Source organism: Lepidothrix coronata, unplaced genomic scaffold (assembly GCF_001604755.1).
Source record: "Lepidothrix coronata isolate B3197 unplaced genomic scaffold, Lepidothrix_coronata-1.0 Scaffold2, whole genome shotgun sequence".
Lineage (NCBI taxonomy): Eukaryota > Metazoa > Chordata > Aves > Passeriformes > Pipridae > Lepidothrix > Lepidothrix coronata.
This window is the reverse complement of record NW_016690182.1, coordinates 12,289,532-12,317,074: the sequence shown is the minus strand read 5'-3', so window position 1 is coordinate 12,317,074 and position 27,543 is coordinate 12,289,532. Positions and strand designations below refer to the sequence as shown.

The 27,543-nt window shown below is 43.3% G+C and overlaps 1 protein-coding gene across 8 annotated transcripts in view; it reads left to right on the top strand.

Annotated features, from left to right (window-relative positions):
• Window positions 1–27,543, top strand: part of DCX (doublecortin) — a 91,682-nt gene that overhangs the window by 19,467 nt on the left and 44,672 nt on the right. For all 8 annotated transcript variants that reach the window (XM_017815450.1, XM_017815419.1, XM_017815409.1 and 5 more), the window contains exon 3: window positions 2,728–3,068. In XM_017815450.1, the coding sequence (XP_017670939.1) occupies window positions 2,728–3,068 (341 nt within the window). The remainder of the gene's footprint in view (window positions 1–2,727; window positions 3,069–27,543) is intronic.

Below are 27,543 nucleotides of genomic sequence, written 5' to 3'. Positions count from 1 at the left end.
CAGTAAGGAATTTAAAAGGATTCAGCTGGAAATAAGAGTAATACCACTGTACTAAACAGACCAAGAATCTCTTCCGCTTGCTTTAAAACATGGAACTTATTCATGGAAAATACGCTGCACCACCTCATGTGTTTGTAGAACACAGTGCAAATATATACTTTCTTTCGTTGTGGCGTCTTCTACCCAAAAGTATTAGACAAATATGGGTGAAAGTCAAGCCTTGCCACACTTCAGTGGCTGGTATTGCTACTTCTGTTTTTCAGGTAGGGAAGCAGAGGTGCAGGTGAGGTCAGGAGCTTCCACAGGGGAGCCTGGGGCAGGGGTGACAGCAGCGTTCAAATCACTTACTCTTGGTGTTGCGTTCAAAGAGAGAAATCCATTTTCTCAAAGGATAATGCACAGTTCTGTTCTGTACACACTTATAAAGGCTCTGCCACCCAGGGATTATGAGCTTGGGAGGGCTCAGGCTCTTAGGACAGGGATAATTCCCTGTGAGCATTCCAAACTCCCCCCTCTGCCCTTTAAACTCTGCTGTGAAACTGGAGAGAAGCCTTGGCCTGCTCCACACCAGGTGTTACTTGGCTGAAGCAGATGAATAAACCACAGCTTATCACTTATTAATCAGGAAGATCTGAAGTACTCAGTGCTTCTGGAAAATGATATGTCCAGTGGGAATTCTTTATAATGTGTGGTACTCTGTGGAGTATATTTAAGTTTCTATTGAGTCAGATTCACAAAATATGAGGAATTAAGGAGCTTCAGCTACATGGTCAGTTTAATGAGGGTTTTTTCTGACAGCAAATACAAATTTTTACTGTTTGGTCAAGCCAACAGAACCTCCAGGTGGGATTATTGCATTAGTTTGGGTAAACTAGTTGACAAAGTGCCCAACTGACAGTGTTCATCATGAACCTTGTCAGCTCTCTTCTCCCTTCTGTATTTTTATTCCATCTTTAGAAGGGAAAACAGAATATCTGCTTCCTGTTGATAAAAGATTTTGGTCATTTTTATGCAACTGATGGAGAAGAGCTGCAGTTAGAGATGTAAGCACCACAAGTGTGCATTATTTTGTGGCAAACTGGGTACAAAGGGTTAAAATAAGTGATCATCCTGCGTCTTTTCTATGGCTGCTTGTGACATCAAACCCTTAGCAGTAATAGGGGCATAAATACTACATAGACCATTGTTATAAGCCTGTAAAGTCTTCTGTTTATTGTTTATTGCCTGTTAGTGGTCTCACCATGTGTTCTAGGGAGGGACCCTCTAGGTTCCTCCACCAAAAATGCAGTTTAGTCAGCAGGAGGACGACTGTATGAACATTATACCGGGTATGTTACGTGCCTGGGCTGTGCAGAAACCAATGGACTCTTTGGAAATCCATATTTATACCTCTGCCAATTGGATGTCAAATCCTGCCCTAGAGGTCCTGGAATGGAAAGCCAGACTCGGCTGTCAGGTAGGCTTTTCAAAGATATCCAGGTCCTGGATTTTGCATGGACAGATAAGGAAATGCAACCTGTCTGACTGTGCGAAGAAGGAATTCCTTTTTTTTTTTTTTCTTATTCAGTATAGTTAAATTTGTATTTTGATTTCAAATCTGTTGTAATACGTGAAGAACTTAATTCTATTAGATCAGCCCAAGAAAACACCAGAAGAAACTCTAAAATCCTACAGGTTATGCCCTCAGTTCCTATTAAAATTTTATCTAATGGCGAGACAGAAGCTTTTTCCTCTAGCATTGACTGACTTTTTTTCAGTGTGTCTTCAAGTGCTCAGCAGCCTGAGTCATTTCAGACTAGACAGCCACATTCCCTTAGGGATACTGGTTTACAGTCTCATTCTAGTAATAACTCTTCTAGCATCCATCAGATTTGCAGGCCCAAAAGAAGATCCTACAAATCCTTTAAGGTGCTTTTAAAACCTTAGATAGATAGGATCCTGTAAATTACAGACAAAGCTTGAAACTAATTTTGGGTGGGATAGGGAAGGGCTTTTTGTGAATTACTAACAAGACCATGTAACCCTTCTCTACCATGTCTAAATTTGGATTTAATATATTTTTGGTTGGTACCAGCCATATAAAAGCAAGCAGTGGCATTTGGTGTAGTGCTTAATCTCAGCTGCCATTAGGTCTGTTCTCTAATAAACCACTGGTGATTTAAAAAAGCATATTTGTTATGCCTGCTAGATTTATCAATGCTACTTTTAGTAGAGACAATTCAGTACAAGATTTTTGTTATTTTTCAAGCATGATGCAAAGGTACTTTGGGGATGAATGTTGATGTCCTTCTGGCAGGGAATGACACACTGAAGTAGTAGCTAGGTCTGTAAAGATGGAGAGGAAGCTGGCAAAGTTACAGTTTAATGAAGGTGGTCAAATGAATTTGGTGTTTTGGAGCTCTTAGGCAGCTTAGTTGCATCTTCCAATACCTAACTACTTTTATAATTCAGCCTTTTTTAACCCCTGGTTCATGTGACTGAGTGCTTGTATATATTTGTTCACGCAAGCTAAGGCATGAACTACCCTAGTTTGTGGAAATACCAGTCATATTTTAAATAATCATAAATATAAAATTAAAATAAGGCAAAATGTTTTAATAACAAACTGCCGTGGAAGTGCTGATGAAAACAATTATCAGTGGTTTGCATGATTAATCGGGGAAAGCATATTGCCTGTTTTCCAGCAGCCTTTTTGTAGTAACTGCAGAATTTCACTTCTTTCAAAAGGGGAGAGTTACGTCTGCTCATCTGACAACTTCTTCAAGAAGGTGGAATACACCAAGAATGTCAACCCCAACTGGTCTGTCAACGTGAAGACATCTGCCAACCAGAAAGCACCTCAGTCTCTGGCCAGCAGCAACAGTGCCCAGGCGAAGGAGAACAAGGATTTCGTGCGCCCCAAGCTGGTGACCATCATCCGCAGCGGGGTGAAGCCCCGGAAGGCAGTGCGTGTGCTCCTGAACAAGAAGACTGCCCATTCATTTGAGCAAGTTCTCACTGACATCACCGAAGCTATAAAACTGGAGACAGGAGTGGTCAAAAAGCTGTATACCTTGGATGGGAAACAGGTAAGAGGTTTTACAGATGTTGCGCCTTTTCCTTTCTCTTCCCTTGAGGCTTTGCTGACTCAGAACAATTTTTGAAGCCTAAAATTAAGCCATGATGATCACTGCCATCTGTTCTCTTAGAAGTATGACTTCTCATGCCAGTGGTTAAGTTACTAAATTTTCCCTGGTATTAATATCAAGCAAAGAATGTAGCCAAAGGTCTGAGTGGAACAGATGCTCGTCCTGCACACCGGCGTGTGGTGCGTGTCTTCTGGACCAGCTAAATAAATAACGTGGCTCACAGCCACCAGCTCATTTGGCTCTGGAGTAACTGCAGGAACTCTCAAACTTTGGCTTCACTCAGTGAAAATGTGTTGCTTGACTTTCCTTGCCCTCTGATGAAGGCTTGCTAAGATCAAGCAGTTGCTCCAAGCATGCTCTTCTGGTCAGCTCTGTAGTTAGCAGGAAAAGCACGGAATTGTGCTGCATTTTCTTGACTAAATGCATGAAGAGGTAACATGCAGAAAGAGTCAGAAGTATTTAGTGGGTCATCATAATGTGCTTCATGTCTACATGTTCCTGGAACTGAAGGAAACATCTGTCTCTTGTTAGCAGCTACACAGCAATGAGCGATTTCATATTGCTGTATCCATGAAAACCCTCAAAGGAATGTGGGGTTGGTTTTAGAACTGGGGAGAGCTAGATTCTTCAAGGACAATTCTGAGCTTGATTTAACAGTTCTGTCTTCTGTAATTGAGGAATGATCTTATTTTTGTCACTGTTTTCCTTGCTCCAGATTCTGGAGTGAGGCAGCACAGCTCTTGTGTGGGTTTAGACTCTGGCTATTCTAGGGATTGATGCTATTGCTTTAAATTAACTCTTTGCTGTCTCTGGAGAAAATTATTCAAGTACTAGCTCTGTCCAATGAACATTCAGACTTTACATATGAAAATGTTCATCCTTCCGACCCCAAATACAGGTTCATAAACTGTCCTGCACAGTCCAGGTGTAGTGCCTGGGAGCTGAAAGTAGCATGTCCCTCTACTCTGTCTGATGTTTTGGTGTCCCTGCCCATGACAGTGAGGTTGGAACTAGATGGTCTTTAAGATCCCTTCCAATCCAATCCATTTTGTGATTCTATGATTCTTGCTTTATCCCAGCCTCTGTATCCTGCATATTAGTGTGTGGCTGGTTCTAGCTTCAGATATACAAAAAACCTTGGAAGAGACTGGGGAGTGAGGAAGGAGAGAATCAAATGACCTGTCCCCACTGCAGAAATAATGTATGGGCACAGGATCATGCCTGTTAGATAACAGCAGATTTACAAAGGGTTTAATAAACAGATCTGATCTGAGAGCAGCTGCCTGCTCATGCTGACACAACAAGTACCTTTGCTGTCATAGTTGTGAATGAGGATCTTCATCTGAACCTGTGAATGGCCTCAGTTCTTTGAGAACAACTGGCATTTGGGAGGTGAGATGTTACTTTGGATGGTGTGCAGAAATAGGGATGTCCCATAAGCTTCCATCAAACTGTTCTCTTCCCCCCCTTTCAGTTACAGGAGTAAGTGGTGATTCCCCCTCACCTCTGGCCAGAGAGCCAGACAAGATCAGCCCACAGCCTGACCTGAGCCCGTGGGCTGGTGACCAGCCTGGTCGATGGTGTTAACTCCCAAGTGGGGATTTGGGAGATGCTGCTTGCTCTCGAGTTACAGATTGCCTGGAGTAGTGCTGCTGTGGGTTAGCTGGGGGTTAGTGCTGCAATCTCTTTTGGGAGATACTGCTTTGCACAGGGCTACAGCTGAGCAAGGGACACAAAGATCTTGTAACCTGGCAATTCTTACTGCCAACTGCTCTCCATAGCAGGCACCACACCACACAGGACTCTTCTTGAATCAGATACTAAAAGGCAACCTGGTTTTCCTCCTGTCACACTCTGACAGCTGTACAGTGAATGGGGCCTTAATTCAGCACTGGTCTAACTGGGGCAACCGGACAACTTCAGTTTTTGTTGCAGAAATGTAGTTTCAGTAAAGTCTTGATCACAGATATCACATTTAACTTGTTTTGCTGGTTTTATAATTCACCATTTTATGAAATGTGATATTTCATTGCGTGTTGGAGGCACTACTGGGAGTTTCACTACATGTAAATGTACACCCAGTACTGCAGTTATTGAAAAGAGATAGATTTTGTGATTTGACAATAAGGGGATGTGTGATATTTGTTTGCAGCAGCAATTAGTGTCAAAGCTTCTTGAAGGGCAAACCTGTTTCACCAAGGCTTTGTTTTTATTGGAAAGCTTCCTTCAGTGTTTTTTATTATATCCAAGCTTATTTGAAATTTTCTACCTATGTGTGTTCTCAGTGTTGAAGTTAGAACCAGAGACTTCTGCCGTGGGTGCAGTGCTTGCTGTTGGGATTTCCATGACATACTGCTCCATAAAATCTGACCTCCTGACATGACATTAGGGGTTTTTGCATGTCTGATTCTGACATTAGAAAGGGATTACTGAATGCATAATTCTGACAAACAGCATTTTATTTTCAGGAGAAAATATTCATGCAAAACCGCAAGCTGCTCAAAGCTGAAATGCTGACAAGAATCCTGACAGTCTGTCTCTTTGAGTGTCATCAGAGGCACGTTGCTCCCTCTGTTGTGAAATGATAGAATTTACAAAAGGAACGTACAAAGGAAAATCATCCTTCCTCAGCCCATGAGCTGGAACTTAATGAGGGGAGGTGATTATTTTATTTATAGGCATTTCCATGGTGCTCATCAGCAGAGTAATCAAGACGCTTTAGAAGTACAGGCAGTGGTGGCAACGACAGAGTGGTGTGTGAATAATTACATTTCTATGCACTGCAGATCTGCTGCAGTTGGAGTGAGAAAGCAGATAATTGAGGGCTGGATGGGCTGTATTTGAATAAATGCAACATTCAAAGCAGCAGTGAGGTTACGTTATTCCGATGAAATTTTGTTTCTTTTTATGTCTTGGGTTGGCTGTAAAAATACGGCTCTTGAAACTGCTAAATTAGCATCTTGTGTTTAAGTGGTTTATTTAAGTTGGTCTTGCACATATTTCTACTGCCTTGTGCCTGTCTGTACTCAAGATCCTTCCCTTCTTGGAGCATATCATCACCTCTTGATGGACACCCCTGAGCTCAAAAGGAGTTTCAAATATTTGACCAAAAATGAGAGGGAATCACAATAAGGATTTATCTTTGGAACTTCCATGGACATACAGGAAATAGTATAAGTCAAAGAATTCAGTGCTTTAAACAAATACCATAATGGACCAAATTCAGTGGTTGGTTCCATAACTACAACTGCTGTTGTGCTGAGATGGGTGATATATATAATTAAAATACACATATGCAGGATTTAATTTGGTCAGGTCTATGGATCATGCTGGAAAATAGTTGTTTTGGTACATTCTGTCTCCTTTTTTAAACTCTTAGTTATATCCAGTGTCCCAAATGAGTCTGGATTCCTGGGAGCACTGGGTACTTTATAAACACATGGTGACAGTTTCTGCCTGGTGTCGTTAATATTAGAACAACATTTCTAATAAATTAGAAAACAGAATTTGAGACTATGGATGAAGTTGCATTTGGATATTTTGAATGCATTAGTTTGAAGCAGACTTTGCAAACGTCGTGTAGATTTACTGTCCTGCTTGTGCTTGAGCTTCTTTCTCACCATGGGGTACAATAAGTTGGTGTTTCCTGGAAAAGAGGAGGCTGTTTCATCACCGACAGCCCAGTGCCCATCTGCTTTCTGCACCTTACTTTGCAAGTGGAGTCTGTCTGCATTCATTCCTGCTTTTAAGAAGTGACCCGTAAAAGCTGATGTCTTCTGTACACACTGAACTTCTCTTTTTCTGCACTGTATTTTAGTCCAAGATCTGTGAGTTGCTCAGCAAGTGTGTGAAGAGATGTAGGGACAAAAATCCCTTTTTTTGGCCATTGGCTGAGTCAGTGATAGTCTGGAGTGATAGAAATTCATCAGGCGTGCTCAGTTGTACTTTAGTATTAGAAATTTTTTTGTGGTATGGAATTCCAGCTTTTTCTCCATCTGATGTATTTCCATGTCTTAATTAACTAAATACCCCATCCTGTGACCCATCAATTAGCATCACCAAATACTCAGAATAAGGAGTTGTTCAGAGCAGGGAGAGCTTGTATGGTTCAGTTCCACTTGAATATAGATATTCTGGTCAACAAGCAGGGAACAGACTGTGTTTTTAGCCATAATAGCATGCAATGATCTCTTCTGGCCTTTGAAATCATCAAGCACAGGGAGAAGTCACACATGCACTATTCATTGGGTGTTACCTTTTCCAGACAGAGTGCTGCTGTTCCATCTGAGTGTTAGCTGTCTCATCAGATGAAATTACATACATTTCCATATGTCAGGGCACGTGTGACTGTTCTCCCCAAAGAATTTCTAGCCTTAATAAAATGGTCCCCTCCAGCAGCCTTTGCTTTGATAAGGATATCAAATGGCAGGTGATGAGTGAAGTTCATTCTCTGTTTGCAAAGCTGATGCCAGTGCCTCGGGGGCCAGCCCACCCCTCCTGGCCAGGGAAGAAGTTGCCATTTCATTTTAGATTTTTTGCACCTTCTGCCTTCTTGAGACAGGGCAGCAGCCACAGAGGGAGAAGTAGGATGACTAAGCTCACAACAAGTTTAAGGTTGGGACTTTTTTTGATAAAACATCTCCTAAGTACTGTGCTACTAGTAAAAATATTCCTTAGAGGCATCTGTACAAGTTACAGTGAAGAAACCAACCAAACTTTGGAACTTCTGCACTGAATTTAAGCTGGTATTTTGAAACAAACGATTAAAAAATTCAAGTCTAGATACCAGCAGTGGACCAAACTCCGTCGAGACAGTGTAGCTGTATTGATTGTATTAATGAAATTGTGTCAATGAGACATAGAACAAGCACAGTATAAAAAATACCTCTAACATCTGTAATCTGTAATTGGTGTTCAAGAAGGTGAATACCTCTGTGATATACCTAAATATCATTTGCATTGCTGAAAGATCAGAGGGAAACTATTCCTGCTAGAACTCTGGGGATAGGTAACTTACACCCTGAGGCATGAGGTTCAAGGTTACAAAGCAAGCAAATTGGTTTGTGTTATTACACATGTTGAGGGAAAGGGTGTCAGAACTCCTCATCCTTTTAAGACTGGATAGTTGACCTTTGGGATATTGAAAATCTGCATTGGAATAACTCCAGGACAAAGCAGTTCCATGCATGTGTGGAAAGCTGGGATCTAGCCCCGAAGCAAATAGTAGGGAAGAGCAGGAGATGGGTGCAAGTGTGTTTGGTGTCCCACCTTCTGCAAAAGGTTCTGTAGCAGCCAGTGCTAACAGGGGAGCAGCGAGTCCCACCTTCCCTCCCTGCTGCACAAAGCTGTAACAACAAAATTTTATCTGGTTTGCATCTCCTTCTCAGTCTTTTCCTCTCTTGTTAACTGCTGAGATTTGCCAGGCCTCGCATAAATCTCCCCTTTGGATACCAAGAGGACAGATCTGGATCTCAAGCTCTGGCAGGGGAACGGTGCAGGCAGGATCTTTGCCCACAGCTGCCTCCCCCCCCCACCCAGCAGATCACTCAGAATGGGGATTAACTCCCAGCTTCACTCCTGCTCGGTGCTGCTTCAGACTGCTCTGACTTGGAGTGTTTGCGTGAGATTACTCCTCTCTAGCAGCCATGTGTCATGCAAGGAGGATTAGTAATAATGTATGGACTGAAGAACTCCTGAACCCAAGTCACTTACAGCGCCAGACAACACAGCCTAGTTCTCTATCTTTAGGGAGCTCTTAGTCTAAGCTGGAAGTTCAGCACTGATTCATGCAGTGACTAGACACTAACACAGACAAAACCAATTAGTCCGCAGGTATCCCTCAAGGATTTTAGCATTCGCTAGAATGAATAAGCCGAGCTTCCATGAATGTATGCCTAAGTACTTATGATAAAATATTCAGAAGACTTGCAGAGATGTTATTCAGAAACCTTATGCTTATTAATTTCTGTTTCCTTAGGTCTGTGGGCCACAGAATCTGGGTGAAAAGGGGCCTATCTGGAACACTGTGAATCTTAATCCCCGCACTTCTTAAAGCAGAAGCAGGCTGATCTCAGCAGCTAAAGTCTTGATCAAACCTGTTCTCCTGTGAGCATTGAGACTGACTTGGTTGACATCAGTGTGGTCTCCAACCAGCTCCCCAAGGCGTGGAGTGACAGGACAAGGGGCAATGGCTTTAAACTATTAGAGAGAGGGTTTAAATTAGATATTGGGAAGAAATTCTTTACCATGAGACACTGGCACAAGTTGCCCAAAAAAGCTGTGGCTGCCCTATCCCTGGAAGTGTTCAAGGCCAGGTTGGATGGGGCTTGGAGAAACCTTGTCTAGTGAGATGTGTCCCTGACCATGGCAGGGGGGTGGAACTAGATAATCTCTAAGATCTCTGTCAACACAAACCATTCCATAATTCTATGTGTGGAGCAAGGGGGACAGCAGAGGAGACCATGATCTTGCAGACTTTGCTGGCTGTTTTGCTTGCTTTGCCTCAGCCTCAGGTTCTGGATGAGGTATCGTGCTCCTGCCTGTCACCCAGAGGGCTTTGGTGCTGTGCATTCACTGGCATTTCTCTGTTATGCAAATACTGGCTGTGGTGAATCTGTTGTCCTCCGAAGGCAACAGGGCTCCCAGTCCACAGGCAGGCTCCAGAGTTGTGCTGCTGCTCACTGGAAATGGTTGATTTTCTGGTAACGCGAGTGTTGCCAGCAGCCACGTACTGACCAAGCCCCACACAAACACCTGCTACTTGTGTCACAGATGGCAGGCTGTCAAAATTATTGAAGGATGCAGTCAGATCCGACCTGGTGACCTATAAGTATGTGGCCCTTATTACTGCATCCTGGTGCTATTCACACCCCGAAAGAGACGTATGCTAAAAATTCAGTCCTCACTGGCATCTTTATTTTAGCAGCTCTTTCTGTCATACAGAGTGGCATGTTCCCTTTTCACCCTGAATCCCAAGAGAGAAGAGGATTATTCACTGCAGTGCCAGAGGGTTTATCTAGGAATAAATGGGCTGAAAATGAGCAAGGGAAATAAGACTGAATATCTGGAGCTGAGGACAGGCCCCAAAGCCCTGTAGTTTGGTTTTTTTTCATTGCTAGTTTGAGAAACTAAGTTTTTGTTCCTTTTTTGATGCTCCAGTGGTAGTCTCACCAGTGTGAATGGGAGTCCCTCCCGCTCTGAGAGAGACCAGGTTACACTGAAAGGGTTGTGAGCAAGTGTCTGCCTCAAGGTGTGGGCTCTAGTAAATGTCTTATTTCTTTTGATCACCTAAAATAACCGAATATTTGTATTTTCCCTGTTTGTAATGGGGGAATGTCTTTCTTGTTCTGGTGTGTCTGTAAGTCTTAGTCTTAGGCTGTGAGTGGCATCACGTATAGTATGTTTGTTCACCTCTCCCTCCCCGCAGTAGCTCACAGAGTGAGTGAATACCCCCCTGAATTCACCTTGTGTGAGACACCTCGAGATTCTCATGGTGGTTGGTGCCATATTCCACATCTTGTTGCAAGTTCTACCTGTTCTTCTCATCTGCCTGAAACCACTTCTTTTTCCTTCTCAGCTCTTACTGGCCTTCAACCAAAAGGCTGTTTCCACTCAGTAGCGGGTAAGTTATGACACAGCTCACACATTTCTCTAGGAAGAGCCTGCACTAAGTGTAGGTGAAGGCAAACAGCCAGGTAACAGAGTCTGGCAAGAAATGGTGTGAAGAGCTGTCATCCAGCACAACAGTATTTCCTTCTTTCTTGTCCCCGAAACTGCCCGTGGAACTGAACCAGTGATTATTCATTTTTGTATGTGGTATCTGTGTCTTGATGCAGCTTAAATATCAAGGAAAGGAATCCATGTTGCAAAGGGCCCAGACTGAGTGTGAGAGGTTGTCAAAAGCCTTCTCATTTTGTCTTTTAAACGTGATGCTAATGTCAGTCAAAGGTCTCTGTATGGGAGAGCAAGGGAAGGAGTGATAGCTTTGCTCACGTGCAGAGGAGAACAGCCTTCATCCACCCTCAGCTCTGCTGAGGATGACAAAATATCCTGGCACAGAATTGTGTGTCTAAAGGAGTTGAGGAGAAAAAAATCTGGATCCAGTCCACCCAGATTTTCAGAGCTGGCTAAGGTAGGCCTGCATATGTGGGGAGGTGCAGAGAGAAGCCACAAAAGCTGAGGGCTATTCCAGTGTTCAGGGCTCCTCAGGCTGCGCCAAATCAATTATCATACAGAGCTGGAATTGCAGGCCTGCTCCTGGAGATCTGTTCAGGCTGAATACGGAAAAATTAGCAGGGCTAATAACCAGAGCATTCACTGCTCCAAGCCATCAGACAACACCCTCTCCCCTGTGAACATGCAGCCAGGACTTGCTGAATGTTGGTAGATGTATAGTAGATATATATTAATAGTCTGTACTAACAGACATAGTTCTGGTTCCCTGGTTAAAAGCAAGCAGTGTGTGTATGAGTACACACATGTATTTCTATCTGTATAAATACATTTAACTAGGTGCTGTAGAACACAGCTCTGCATCTCAACTTGCTGTCTAAGCAATATAAACTCTCCCTTTAGTTAAAGGATCCCAGGGACTATATTGATCTGACAGAGATATCCTTGAGTCATGTTATTGTTTTTTCTTCCCTCATCCTAATAAACCAGAACAAAAGGCAGTCCTTACTGCTTTTACTACTGCAGTTTTTAACTGCACTTTGAAAATGTTTGCTTACTTTTAAATTATTCTTTGAGATAAAGGCAAACCTCATTGTTATTAGCAGTTTAAATGTTATCCACGTAATCTAAAATAAATAGGAAATCAGTATATATTAGATCATGGTGCTTTTTTTCTCATTTTGTATCTTGAAAAGTACTCCAGATATAGGATTTTTCAGCTAGAGCAGGTGTAAGATAAATCCTGCCTTTACTAATTCTTTTTTTTTCCCCCTCAAATAGGGGACTTAGTTATGAACAAAATGGACAAAAACCAGACATGGGGAAGATAATATGCACCATTCATTAGGAGGATTTTTCCAGGGTATTTTGCTTCAGTCAGAACTGGCGTGAGAGGTCAGTCCTGCCAGTCCTCCAGGTCTGAGCTCTCTTATCTGGAGGACAATGAGAACAACGAGCTTTATTGGCTCCACAGGAATAATTATGCAGCCAGTGAGCCTGTGGGGCAGCAGGGGAGAGCAGGACTCCAGCTCCTTCCTCCTGCTCCCCTGCCCTCACCATCTGCTCCGTGCTGCTGATCTGGTGCTCGGTCCCCTGCGGTTGCAGGACCCACAGTTCTGGTTCTGCCACTGCCTGGCTGCAGACATCAATCCCTGGCTGTGGCAGAGCAGTTCAAGCCACCACCTGAAACTCCTGGCCATGCTCACTGTGCTACTGGGAGAACAGCTTATGGCCACGGGTGTTTTATTCAGGTTCTCCGAGCAGGAGAGAATAATCGGTTTAGGAAAGCACCTTGTGGTGTGTGCCTGATTCTGTGAAAGAAGTTATTTCCTCAACTCACTGCTGTGCCCCTGCGCTCTTGACATAATCTCTTGTGTCCTTCCTCACTCCCTCATGCCCATAATAGTGCAGAAAGGGGAACAGAGAGGCTGGGAATGGTGACTGATGGAACTGTTCTCCTCTGTATGTCTAGTGGTGAAAATACACCAGGAAACTCGGCCTCTGTACTAGATAAATCAGCTGAGAGATAAAATTGTGAAAAAACAACATGGCATAACAGGGTTAGACCATGAAAAAAAAACCCTTTTCACCTTGTTAATCTATTAGTATAGAGTAATAGAAGAAATAAGATCATGTATGGAAAAGAGATAGCGGACTTCATTTGGACTTCAAAAAGTCATAAGGAAAGAAAGACTCCTTCAAGAACCTGTGAACGGACCTGTGGTAGTGATAAGAAGAGTAAATGTTGCCACAGGTGAGGAACAGGCTTAGAAGAAGAAACCAGGGTAGAAATAACTTTTTATCAGAGTAAAAATTAAGTATCAAGATACTTGATCAGAAATTAAGTATCAAACGGGGTTTATTATCTTTTTGGGTGATCTGGAGGTAGAAGCACTTGGTGAAGACAATGAAAGAATTATGGTAATAAAGAAAGTTGGGAGACAAGTGAGAGACTTGCTGAGATGAACAGGCAGTGTAATGGATGATCATAAATGCAGAGCAGCACACACTGGAAGAAATTATTCTTATACTTATCTTTTAAATTAAAAATAACTATTCTGCAAAGAAAATTAGTCTTGCTGAGGCAGGCTAGTAAATAATAGCTTAGCACAGAATCAAAACAGCATGCTAAAGCATATGGTATGCATTCAAAATTCACACAGGAAGGAGCAGCTTTTTAAAATATTGCTGTATTCCATTTACCTTTCCAGTTCACCTCTTTGCCTTTTCAGATGTGTCTCAGAATATGGAAGCAAATAAGTATCTTCTCCAGTGACTGTGCTGCACTGCAGCCCTCTGCAATGCTCCAGTCTTCTGAAACTGCTGGAAGGGGTGGGGTAGCTCAGGCAGGTTCTTGGTGATTCTTGTCGGTGTGGTGTAACTGGGACTTTGGTGAAGCACAAAGCAGGTTACAAATGGTCAGAGTACGTGTGCTCTGGAGTGTTGAGTTCTAAATCACCTGGACTCACATGGCTCTCCATAGCTGCCAAGTCTTGGTGTAGTTTTGTGCCTGCAAGCACGAGCCTGGGAGTTCCCTGTGGCTGGGATATGGAGATGACCTGGCACCCAGGCCAACTTCCTCTGGAGGTCCAGGGCATCTAGTTATGAAAAGGTGTTGGGAGAAGCTGTAGCTGTAGCTCTGCAGATGGGGAATGCCCTAACTTTCCACAGCCAGGTGACAAATTACCCCACTGCATGGGATATCGTAGCCCAGCCTTTCAGTACTTGAAGGGGACTTAAAAGAAAAATGGAGACAAATTTTTAGCAGGATCTGTTGCAATGGGACAAGGGGTAATGGTTTTAAACTAAAAGAGGGTAGATGTAGATTAGATATAAGGAAGAAGTTTTTTACAGTGAGGGTGGTCAAACTCTGGCACAGGTTGCCCAGAGAAGCTGTGGCTGCCCCATCCCTGGAAGTGTTCAAGGCCAGGTCAGACAGGGCCTGGAGCAACCTGGGATAGTTGAAGATGTCCCTGCTCATTGCAGGGGGGTTAGACTAGGTGCCCTTTCAAGATCACCCAAAGTATTCTATGATTCTATGGTGGAACATAAGAAATGGGTTTGTCAAAACTGCAGGGAGTGATCCTACTCTTTGCAGTAGGGACACAAAATACAGTGCTTGCAAAAGTTTTGCTCTTGATGTATTTGTCCATTCTTCAGTCGAGTGTCCTGTGCTGTAGAGCCATTAACTCAGGATTTGTAACTTCTCTCAAGCACTTTTTTCATATGTAACTTTTGCGGTCTTTTTATCTACAAAATGGTGTCATTGGAGTGGAGAGAAAAATACACCCCTCACCATTCTTCACATCGCCTAATATTAACAGGAGCCCATAAAGTACTTTAATAATGGAAATAAGCAAAAATCCAGTGCAGCCATTTCAACTTTGTCATGAATTTTAAACTTAGCAGATAAGTTATTTAGGGAGAAATGCTAAGGAGAATTTGCAGACAAGCAAAAATCTATTTGAAACCTTAAATGTGAGCAGCCTTCCATCACGGAGCTCAGCTTTAGCCCATCGTGAACTAAACTTCCCTTTCTCAAATGTGCAGATATCAGGAACCTTATCAACTGTTGGCAGGCTGCAGGATTACATGTAAATTAAGTGTATCAAAGAGTCGAGTCAGATAGCCAACATTAGGAACTAAGAATGTTATTCTTGCCTACTTGAAAGCCCTTCATAATGGATTAGAAACAAGAACTTACATCTCTTAATACCGATGCTGAAAATTTTTAATGCTGAAATTTGAAGTATCTTTTTTCTTCTATTGAATTTTAATATTTTGGGAGTAAATGGTTCTGGGGATTTCCTTCATTTTAGACAACCCTAGTCACAGAGGGTTGTGAAATGATGTATACGTTTCACAATCAAAATGAAAGCCATAAGGCTGAATTTTGTATAAGAGACTCGACAGAGTTGTTGGCAAATGTTATTTTTAGTGCTGCAGAGCAACAGAGATCTTTACAATCTTGGCATTTCTTGCAGTTTTAAAATGGAGAACAGCTTTTGAAATGTCTGCTTTTCCTTGAATTTTTATCCATATCGTGAGCTTCTTCATAAAGTTTTTGCACTGCTCTTGGCAGCAAGTACTGATTTAGTGCCAAACGGTGCAGAACTGCTCCATTTTACACTGTTTCTGCAAAAGCCTTTTTCTTCCAGAAAAGAGATGCTGTAAAAAAATGCCATCTGATCCTGACATGCATTGTTTGGGTTGTTTCCAGTTGCGCGTGTGAAGTGTTCAATGTAGTGTACAATGGACAGTGATAAGGAAAAATGAAGTTGGGTCAAAAGTGCACTGAGCACTAACCTACAGATTGCATAGTATTTAATACCAGTGAAAACCAACTTGTTTTTTTTTTTTTTTTTCTTCTAAGCATAGCTCACAAAGACCTTCTTTCTCTCAAAACCAGAAGAAGGTAGTTGCTACAGGAAATATCTTCTGTCACAGATGAGAGGCAATGTGCTTCACGGATTCAAGAGTGGGTCTCGGGGCTCCTGGCATGAATCCTAGATTCAGCTGCAGTGTTTGACTGAGGGTAAGGCAATTAATTTGGTGTTTTCAGGCAGGGGTGCTGTGACACATTTAAACTCATAGGGAGGCTGAAATGAGTTTGTCAATTTGCCTTTGATGTCCGAGTTGCAAAAGTTTTCACACGTCTATGTCTTAGCTGTTTTTTTGTAAAACAGAAGAGGACCCAGTTTTAAGACAGCTGAGAGCTGGAGGGATTATATGGCTCAGGGATGGTTATCAGGGTTTATCAGCCCTTCCTAGATTCTTCAGGAAGAATGTCTAGTACCAATTCCTAACAGTTTTCTAAGAGCTGGCACTGCTGTACAGTCAGTAATACATAGAGCACAGTTTGAATGGTCATTTAGTTCTCCATTTTTTCCTTCCCTGCCTGTGTGCATGGGGATTTGCCTGTTTGCTTTGCTTCCCTTGCCATATTGTTTCAATTATCAGACAATCTTTTTTTCACCTCCACTTGACTTACATGTGGGTTTGACTTACAGCTGGGACAATATAGTCATTCTGGCAGCTGTATCGGGGGCCACCTTCTGCTGCTTTTTGGACCACCAGCTAAGATTGATGAAGAATACTAAGTCTCAATAGCATCATAACAGGCTGAATACCTCTTCTTTTCATTGCAACCAGATACAGCTTAGAGAATACCTGGGTTTAGTCCTCCAAGGGTCTGGCTTCTAAAACAAAATAAGCATCCGGGTTCTGCCCCCTCAGCGGGTAAGATCCGTTGAGGGTGATCTCTGGTGCCATATTTAGGCAGGAGACAAAGCAGAGATTGATTTAGTCCCAACCTTCACATGTGCTTCCTTTCCATAAGTCATGCTTTCACTTCTTTTTTGTAGCCTGGCAGCTGCAAGGGCTGGTTGCTTGGTGACGCTCTCAGCAGCACAAAGAGCTCTCAGCTGGGAGGCCAGGGCTGTCCGCCACAAACAGCTGGGATAATTTTATTTGTCTTTCTCTTGTTCCTGTTAATTGCAGGGACCTGAATCAAAGTCAACATAATAGAAAAGGGAGCACCAGCAGATACTATTTATGGCTCCTTTAACATCCACCTTTTTCTTCCAGAATCAGGGAAGTGACAGTAAGTGCCTAAAGTGGCCTGTTATTTCAGAAATGCAGGAATAAAATTAAAAGGCATGATTTCCACTGCTGGTTCAAGCAGGCTTTTACCAGGTTCTATATAAAAGCAACATGTGAGACAGGGATTTGGATTTATGAATCATTGTTCCTTAATCCAGTGTGTGACTGCCCGCCTGTTCATTCTTTGTAATAATCCTATGCTGTGCAGGTCACATCCATGAAACAGCTAATAATGACTTCTCCTCTATCTGAAAAGAGTACACTGCTCCTCAAATACATAATTTCTGGTCAGGTGTTAGCTGCTTTTGGGTAATTTACTTATGCAAGGGGCTAGATGGTAACCAAACAAATAAACCATAGCACTGAATATTTGCAGTTCACTGATGAAATGCACTCTAATATGGATGAACTGATGTATGAATGTTCTAAGGACGTGCTGTTAAAACTCAGGACCAGAAAGTGTTGTTGATTTCTGCATTTTCTTACCTAGCCAAAAGCCCTGAAGTACAAAAAAATAAAACTACCTTTCGAGAATTTGGGCTGCTCTGTTTCTAGGGCTAAAATCAAGGAAGACTGAAGTGGAAATGTACCTGCCTAACAAAGTGCTAAATCTTGCATGCAGAGCTGCTGAGGCAATGGAGTAAGTTGGTGTGAGAATGAGGACTCTGAATTTTAGTGCCTCACACTTGTGAGCTGTAGTAGCAGGTGTTGTAGGGGACACTCGGGGGCTTTGGACCTTTTTTTATGTCCACGTGTCTGCACAGGGCTGTATTACATGAACCATTTCAGTGAAGAGACAGAGGTCCGGGTGGCATTTCTTTGTTAAAAAACACGTGCTTGAGCTATAGTCTCTTTTTTTGATCCAAAAACCTTTTGTCACTCCAATAAAGGTACTTATGGCATAGTTTTCATCCCCGAGCTGGTGCTCCCCGGATATTTTTTGGGTGCATGGGTATTTACATAGATTTTGTTGATTCCAAATCTGGCAGTTTTCCTCACTGATGACTTTCCAATGTGCTGCCTCAGACGTAAATGTATCGAGACAATAATCGGGGCAATCCTGTAGCTCATGCTTTAAGGTTTACAGTGATCACTGGAGGGATGAAGAAGGAATTGGCCTTTCCAAGCAGCATCATGCAGAAAGATGTAAGCACATTTGTGAAGGAGGAGCTTCCCTGTCTTCTGAAACATCAGCTATTAGCCCCTCACAGCCTATGCACACCGACCCATGAACTGATCCTCTGTGTCAAATCCTTATGTAAATGCAACAGCCTAATCCCCTTGCCCTAATAGGAATTTCACACCTTAATCCTCCCAGTGTTCAGGGGCAAAGACGTTCCTACTAGGCAGTTTGATGAGTCCTATTTTGAGAAAAAGCACTGGGTGTAAGTTTGTGAAGTAGGGAAAGCGTGGTCTCTGATTTGTAAGGAAGACTGAAGCATGTCACTAGTAAAAGTGAGGGTATTATGTTCCTAAATTGTTAGCGAATTTCAGAGGATTTGCCACACCAAATGAGACCATTAGCCTACCAAGTCCCTCATTTTGCCCCTGGCTGACTCTTTGCTTTAGCTGGAAATGCTCCCTCGGGCAGTACAGTTGGGTCTGTAGGAGTGGGAAGAAAAGGATTCCCTGCTGAGCCCTGCAGCAGTGCAGGTTGTGCCTTGCAGCTGGGCACCGCTCACTGAGCCCTGGGCTTCCACTGCTCAAGCTGGAAGACGTGTCCATCAGTGCATGTGATGTCATTCTGAATAAACCTGTAATTTACATTATTATGCAACCTCAAAGAAGTATTAAAAAGGCTGAAGTACCCATCACAGGACCTGAGAAGTGCCTTGAACTTATCCTTTTCTATATAGATATGTATTAATCTCTCAGTCATGGAGACTTATTTCTTGCCCAGCTATGGAGCCTCGTCCAAAGCTCACTGAAGTCTCTAGAACACTTCCACAGGCCACAACCTATGTATCCAAGGCCTTCTGTGACAAGGAGGAGACCAGCCCCGTTCCTGAATTGTTACCTCTGAAAAGGATGCACCGGGGTTTTTCACATCACAGCAAGGAACTAATTGCATTACACACAGAGGCTCCTTTTCTCAGCCTCAGAAGGCTTACATTTATATCTCTTCTTCTCCTGGTTGTGCAGGTAGTTGTGGGTGCAAATCAGGCACCTGGATGACCTGCTATTGCTTTTTTTTTGGACGCCTCTTTATGCCAGCAGAGACAGGGTGGCTCTCAGTCAGCTGCAGATTAACCACTAACCCAGCACACAATGTGTGCACAGCTTTACAAGCAGCAGTGGTTAGCTGGCCATTTGGAAGAAAACTATCTACATGTGTCCTGTTATTTCCACTGCTTTTGTTTTAGCTTATTTCTCGCTGCAGAAGCTTGTTGCTCCATGCCTGCTCTCTTGTTGCAGCTCCAGTCCCTCTTGGCTGCTCTTTGTTCGCCCCGTTGTTACTTGATGCTACAGTTTGGACTTGCTTCTCACCAGTGAACCGATGAGGCTCTTCAACAGTCAGGCCTTTATATGTATTCAGTGCAGACTCCATTCTGCTAGTGCAGCCCTCAGAGCATTTGCATCCAAAATGCCAGCACACTGAGTCAAATCTGCTGCTACACAAGAGAATCCGCACAAACTAAGCCTTGATTTTACTTTTTTCCCCCAGGCCAGCTGGCTGTGGAAAGTTTTGTTCTTTGTGACTCTAAATCCTTGTGTTGTTTTTAATTGAATTTGACTGTAGCTCACTTAAGCGTTTGTGGCTTTTCCTTAGGAATGATATCACCGTCCCATCTAGCCCCTGTGGAGCAGGAACTGGAAAACCTACGTTATGACAAACTATAATTTAAGAGTCAGAAATGTCTGATGTAGCCAGGAATGCAATTTTGGAGGGGAAACTTACCCGGTTATTTAAATGCTTCTGTCATTTAGAATAAACCACTCTGTAACTGCAAAGGTCACAACATCCCCAAGAGCTACTTTTATTTTGTATTGTTTTACTCATCTCTAGCATGGAGGTAGTGACCTGTGTGCATTCAGGCCCCCAGAAAGGCTGTCCCCTCGTACAGATGTCCCTGACCTGGCTAGGTTCAGTTTGTGACATTAAGGAACCCCTGACAAACCTAGAGGCTGTAGCAATAGTCAAGTCTCTGTAGGGATTACTTGCAAATGCAGTCTTTTCTAATGGTTTTGATAATTACATGTCATTTTTGCAGCCGGACTAAACAATTCTGATATTTCCTTGTTCTGATGCCCTCTGTCAGCATTTTCTAGTACTAAAGGTGCCTAAGCAGACAGTTATCTCACACTCATCATCTTATATTTTTACCACATACCTAAGCCAAGAATTCAAAACAATTTAACATAAAAACTATGGGGAAGGAAAAAGCATCTCATTGCAGTCCAGGCAGAAATGACAAACCTCAGAGATTTCTTCCAGCCTCAGTGGGTCATGTCTTGAACTGAGCTTCATTTCATGTGTCCAACCTGCCTCATCAGCCAGGATATGAAGGGGGACCAGAGCAGCATTCCCTCTTTCCTGCCTTTCCAGCTCTGATCCCCCACCTGGCATTCCACCAATGGTGCTTTCTGTTGCTCTGTGCTGTCTCAGCACTCTCTACTTGTTCTCCCATAAAAACAGTGTATTGTGCTGATTGCAGAAATGTATGTGGCTGCTGCCTTTTCCCCGTGTCATTGTACCAGATTCTAATTGATGCCTGCAAGAGAGAAAATATCCAAGCTTAGGGAGAGGCTAAGCTCTGTGTCACTCTGCAGGTGAAGACCTTGGCCCCAGACTGGGAACATCCCCAGTGCCTCAGTGCAGCAACTACCTCTGTTCACAGGTGTCTTAGTTCAGCCACCAGCCAGGCTTTGACAAACTCACATATTGAATACTGGAGTCTGCTATGGTCAGGCTAAAGCTTCCTACTTTGCCTGTCAAATGGAAAGTTAAACCAGTAGCAAATGCTGATTACTATAAAGGAGATTGCAAGTAGTACCTGACTGAGTGTGGGTGTTGGTGTAGCAGTGTTACCAGCACGGACCACACTGCAGCAGCTGCTCAGTATTGCCTTGCATTGCTTCTCTGGACAGAAATGTGGAAAATGAACACAATAAACATAAATAGCCTCAAGGTTTTTATTGTTTCTATTAGGGTACGTTGCAATAGTAAAAGTAAAGGGGGGTATTGAGCTGGATTCTCAACATATGCCCTCTGGCTTTGCTCTCAGTGTAAGGCAGTCAGAGCACTGTCCTCACAGGGGGATCGATGGTGGTGTGTGTGCTGACAGCAGCTCCTAGGGGTGTTGTGCCCCAGGCAGGGGCCATGCCTCTGGGATCACTAGAGCAGCAGATATTCAAATAGCCACTGCTGCACCATTCAGTGGGACCCAGAGCACATCTTGTGCCTGCCAGATGGTGCAGAGCAGGTCCTCACCTTGCCCTCACCATACTCTCATCTGCTTCAGCTGTCTCCTTTCCATGCTGTATCCCCCTGGCCATGGCACATCAGTAATGCTGGTGTCAGGTCACAGGGACTCTGGTGTCATTGGGGCACCATGCCTCAGTATTTGAACTCCTTCCTGAGCAGGCTGACTAGTTCTGCACAGCTAACAGGGCTAGACTTCATGTGAGAGACAGGAAGCTGCATTCTCAGCTACATCAATTTCCAGTTAAGTGAACTTGCAACAACTGGACATGATTCTCTGAGTTTTTACCCCCTTTCCACGTTTCAGCTGGGAGGAGGGTGCTGAACTCTCAGTGGAGAGCTGTAAAAGAATCACTTGTTGGTAGCACCCATGTAATTGATGGCACAGTGGTAGAGGATGCTATTTCTGATAGCACTCAAAACAAACATATTCCCAAAGCACAATGCATGCATGTCTTGAACTTGCAGAAATCCATTAACAGGGCTGGTATGGGAGTTGTCTGGCTGTCACATTTTGGGTTATGTTTGCAAGAAACCTGTTAGAAAATAGATCCTTCTTGACAATGGAATATCCCCAAAGCAAGATTTTGAGATGCTGTAAATGGGAAGGTCTGAGGTGCTGTTTGCAGAGGAAGAACAGATATAAGCCTGGAACCCTCTATTAAAAACAGTGCAGATTTATTGACTTACACTGGCTGATAATCTGTTTCTGAAGCTGCTTTTAAAACCAAAGTAATGTAGTTCATATTGCCTTCCCTTGTGCTTCCTAACAGTGTTACTTCTGTCCCCTGCTTAAGTGCTAACAGTTTAAAAATGTATTTGGAAAGGGTGTTCAGAGGATTTTGAACATGATACTGTTAGCAGGAGCATTGTTCTGCCAGTCTCAGAAATTACCAATTTCCTCTTAGGGCAAATCTGCCATTTTATCCACTTAGGCACCAGATGATTACCTTGTGAAACAACCTTTACTGTTTCTTCTTGCTAACTAACACCCAGCATCTGAGGCAGCTCCAGGTAGGAGATTCAGTATTTGTTCTCTTCATCGCTGCAGAGGTAAAACGAAATATGCAGAAGAAAAATCTCTCCTAACTTATCCAACCTGAGCAGCTCAGAATAATTTCTAAGCAGCTACATCCTTGTAGCACACTTCCCTCAGCAGAAGGGGAGGTGAGTGCAGTTCAGGCTGCCCGGGACTGACCCGTGCAGCACCTCCGTGGAGATGGAATCACACATCTCCTCAGCAGCCTGCCAGAGCCAGCAGCAATGATGTAACCGAGCTCCCAGCACATCCTTTGTTTAAGGAATTGTTTCAGCTCGGTGGAAAAGCTGAGCCGCTTGGGCTGTGGCAGACGAGCTGCATTTCACAGGAAAGAAAAGAGCTGCGAGAAATGACTTCTCCCGTCTGCCTTAGGAGGGACATTTTCCTCAGAGGTGCTTTCCTAATTATCTTGTTTTCATTCCGTTTGTGCCTTTGGCACATGTTGGAGCAGGACTGTGAGCCATCCAAGCTCCTTCTGTCCAGAGCATTCCCTCTCCCAGGACACAGCTCCTTTGCTGCATCGGCGGGGGGTAAGACAAGCACCTTTTGAGATCCTACTTTGGCTCATTAATTTACAGGGCGTTTACAACGATGCACTAAACAGACAGACTGGACCAGTGAGGCAATATCAGGGATCAAATCTCATCAGAAAATCTGTCAGCAGAACTGGACTTTATTAATCCAACCATTTGTCCTTGTGGGTCCCTTCCAACTCAGAATATTCTGTGTGTGTGTGTGTGTGATTCTGTGTCTGTTTATGCTGCAGAAGACAAAAGAGGCTTCCGATTCCAGGTTTCTTCCACTCCTATGGAGCTGATTTACAGACTTTTTCTATACTCACGGGGAAGGATCTGCCTCGGGTTGCACTTGGCTTCTCTGCTGTGCAGAGGCCATTGGCAAGTGCTTGTTGTGGTGGCAAGTGACAGAACCTGGTCAGAGGTGGGTGAGGTAGAAATCCACTTAATGTGCTGAAAGCAAAATAGGAAAATGGTGGACTAGACAGGATGATGGCACTGCATTGAACTTCCACATGTGAATATGCATGCACCAAAGGCTCCATGTGTCTGCCCCAGAGCTGGCTCTCACCTGCAGCATCAGGCGCTGCAAACTGAGGGCATGGCCCCAGTTCGATTGCAAACTTCACACACTTGTAATCTAGCAAGAGATTTAATCCTGTTAGTGGAGGTACTTGTTTATTGGTCAGCTGGCCACAGAACCCCTGATTTTCTGTCTTCCTTTGCAGCCTGCACCGACTTTATGTTGGTGTAAATGACTGAACAAAGCCTGGGGCTGCAGGCAATGTGGTCTGAGAAGAGCTGTGGTGGTGTGAGGTCCCCAGAGCTACAGCAAATCAGAATTGAAGCAAATACAAGAGTCTTCTGCCTAGCTATGGTAGAATTTCTCTGCAGACAGCCTTGGTCACACAGGCCATTTCCAAGATGCTGCATCAATTCATATTAGTATGGTTGGCTGACAGGTCAGCAACAACAGCTTCCACATGTGGCTATGGAGGGAGACAGGTACGAAAGGCACATCTTTACACACCCCAGTGGGCAGAGAGGTAAAACATATGTCTGCACAGGTGAATGAAAGGGTGCCTGAGGAATAAGCTGCCTCTTTCTTGCAAAGAGAAAGAAAATTTTTGAAGGCTTAATGCTCAGATGGTCTAAATCCAGCGTGGGCAGCGCATGTGTGCTAAACTGGAAATGTTCATCTTCTTGTTTAGCGGAAGAGGGGCATCAGTGAGGGCCAAAAGTTCATTTCCTTGCTTATAAGAGTTATCCAGTTTGATTATTATTTCAGCCATATCAAATAGGTCACATGCATTTGCTTGCTACAGCAGATCTCAAGTCTGAAGGGACTTGGGAAAAGTGAGTACTTGCTCTGCCAGGGGTTTGCTGACTGTGGAGTAAGGGCAGTAAGCAGAACCATTTGTTTGACATCTGTGTCTGTGGTTCTGTGCTGCTCTAAGAATCATCACAGGATGAATTATAACAGAAATACCAGGTCTTGGAAGTTAGAAAAAAAAAATCCGTAGGAGGCAAATATCCAGCGCCTTATTCACCTAGCTTAGTGAATTTGGTCAGATCCTCCTCCCTCTTATTCCACATTTATATAAAATTGTTTGACTGAAAATTAAGCTCAGACACAATTTGGCTCTTGAACACCAGTAATACAGTTCAGTTATATGAGAGAACCAACATTTTCCACATGGGGAGATGTTATAACAACTCCTCTTGCTTTTTATCCCTCTCTTTCTCCCTAGAATGAGTATGGATATTTCAGTATACAAGTTTACGAGTTACCAGTGCACAGAGTTTGGATGCCTTTTGGGTTTTTTTTTTTTTTTTTTTGGTATCTCTTCAGAAGGAAAAAATACTGTGGGGAGTTGTAAGTGATGTACTAACTTAGTGCAAATTAGTCTTGTTTATTTGCCTGATGTAATGGAATAAAAAGAAAGCAGTAGAAAAGGAGCCAAGTCATTTTCTTGTAGTCTGCAGGAGGGAAGTTCAGTGCATCTGGAAGGCAACAGTGTGGAGGCAGAGTGTTTGTAATTGGACTGGCATATGGCAAAAGAAGTGTAATGGAAATCCGCATCAAAATAAGGGTAGTGTCAAACTGGGCTCCAAGTCAGTAATCACAGGAGCCAAATGGATGAATTTAAGTTCAAAGTTTAGATTTGTTATGATTCCTCTGGTTATTCTGGGTTCCTTTTTCAGATGGTCCCAGCAGGCGGCATGAAAGATTAAAAATTGTAACGTAAGGACACTGATAGGGAAAGACACCCTCTCCAGCAGGACTTTAGAGTGGGAAGTCAGGGAATACTGATGAAATGGAGAAGTACTTGTGATCCAGTTCAATACAGGACACTAAGTTTTCCAGCCCTCAAAAGCTGAGTGATAACTTTCATAAGCAGATTTACACCCCCAGAAAATAGGATTACTTTGGCCGAGAGTACCTTTTAATTTGGGGGAAAAAGAGAACCTTCCAAACCAAGCAATTAGTCAAGCATAAGATTACTTTAGGCACCTCATGCTTGGTTAAGTTATTCAAAGGTTAATGAGACCAAAATCCAGGGAAATCAAGAGAACAGTGTCAAAGAGATCTTGGTGTTGGATATGGGAGATGTTGCTGCATCCTCAGGAAACACGTTACTAGTGCAGCTCGGGGACATTACAAATGAACTGTGTTTTATTGTCCTTATTTTATGGATAGAAAATGCTCACACTGGTCCTAAAAGTGGCCAAGAGCCCTTCCCTCGCTGACCTCTCTTTGCTTTACACCCTTAGTCCTCTTGGCTTGTCGAGGTCACCCAGCAGGTAGGACAGCTAAGAGAGGACTTCAGCATTCCCCTTCCTCCTTCCCCAGCTGAGTGATCCTTTCCCACGTATTTCTCACTTCCCCCACTCATGTAGCCTCATTCCCTACAGTACTTGGAAGGTTTATTTCTATTTTTCCTTGTCAATTAAACTAAACTCCCAACTGCATTTCCTTAACTGCTACACTGTGTGCACTCCATACCTGTTCAAAATCGCTCTTCCTGGAAAAAGCATGTGGGCAAATTTCATTTATCAAATTGAGGACTTTGGGGAGAGCACAATTAATCTTCACTTATCCCTGGAGAACCTCGAGGTGGAAATGGGTCTGTAGGTGTGAACAGCTGAAATAACTTGATTTTTTTCACAACCCTAAAATGAACAAAGAAATCCTTGTGGGGGAGATGTGCGTGGAGAGTACCAGATGAAAAAAGAGGGCAGCAAAGAGGCTGGTAACCTAAAGCTTGGGGTCATTTCTTGCCCCAAGAGGGGCTGGGTAGGAGAACCTCTTTATCATTAATCTGTCACAGGGTACAGAAGGATTTGAAAGAGTCAGAGAAGGGAATCAGCTAAAATGGAGTCAATAGTGCTTTGTCAGCATCCTTCACAAACATTGAAGCTGGCTGTTTATTGTAGAAGAGTACTAAGAGATGCTTTTCAGGCTATTTTGCTGATTAGATAAATGGCCTTACCTGTTACTGGGAGCACCTGGAATGCACAGGGAATGTCCTGACCCTCCTGGCCAAGTGTCCTGGCCACTGGAATGGTGGATGTCTGGTTGGTTCTCACTGAGGCACTGCCTGTCACCCGCAGGGGTAGTCAGAGGACACCTCAGCATGGTGTTTTCATCCTTGAGTTGTTGTGATGCACCTCTGGAACCTGGTTTGTGTCAGTCCTCCTTAGTGCTGTGAAGATTAGAATGAAGCAGGGGATGGTGGGGAACGAGCTGGGTTATGGTACCTTCAGTAAGAGAGTGAAACGCTTTAATTTAGCTATATTCAGTCGTTTGAGTATCTATGCTTTACTGGCCAAACAGCAAACTGGCTGAAGCCCACCCAGACAAGATTCTGGCTGTAGTAGGTCATGGAAGGGATCTCAACCTGTTCTCCATGTGCTTGTCACAGGGAACAGGCTTTGTTCCTTGCTTTCCACACGAGGTTTGGTGGCTGTGCTATGCTGTCCCAGGGGACCTCTGTGGCCATCTGCTTCTGGTGAGCTGGGTCTCAGGACTCTAATCCAGTCCTTTGGAACCTGTGAATTTGATCTTTGTTCTCTGGTGTTCTGCCTAGGGAACATCAAGAAAAAAAAATAATAAAATGCAAGGCTGTTGCTTGCTAGAACACTTTTTTTCCTTTTTTTTTTTTTTCCTCTCTCCTCTGCTAGATTGGGAGTGCAAATCTGGGGTATGGACTTGGATTTTTAAAACTGCAGATAGTTTGGGGCATCAGTTCCTAAAAGGGCTTCTGTTGCCTGGAGTGTTGAGGCACCAGCGAGGATCAGGCAGGTGCCCTGAGGGTTTTCTATATCCAATACCTCAAGGGTAACCTTACATTAAAGGCCCTCAGTTTTGGAAACTGTCTTCCCAGTGGCCCAGTCATGCCTGGGTCATATTGAAGAAATGAAAATAGTGCTATTCACTCTTGTGTTTCCCTGGGCATGGTTGGGTGTCCACAAAAATGGTAACTTCATAAACATAATATATACTTTTATATATGTATGTATACATGTGCAGTTTTTTAATTAGTTAATGTAAATCTACCCTGCAGTGTGTTGGGAAGAGGATGCATTTTTTACTGCTGGAAATAAATATTTGAATATGAAATATGAATATTAGATTTCTCTTAGAGAAACAGGTTAAAATTC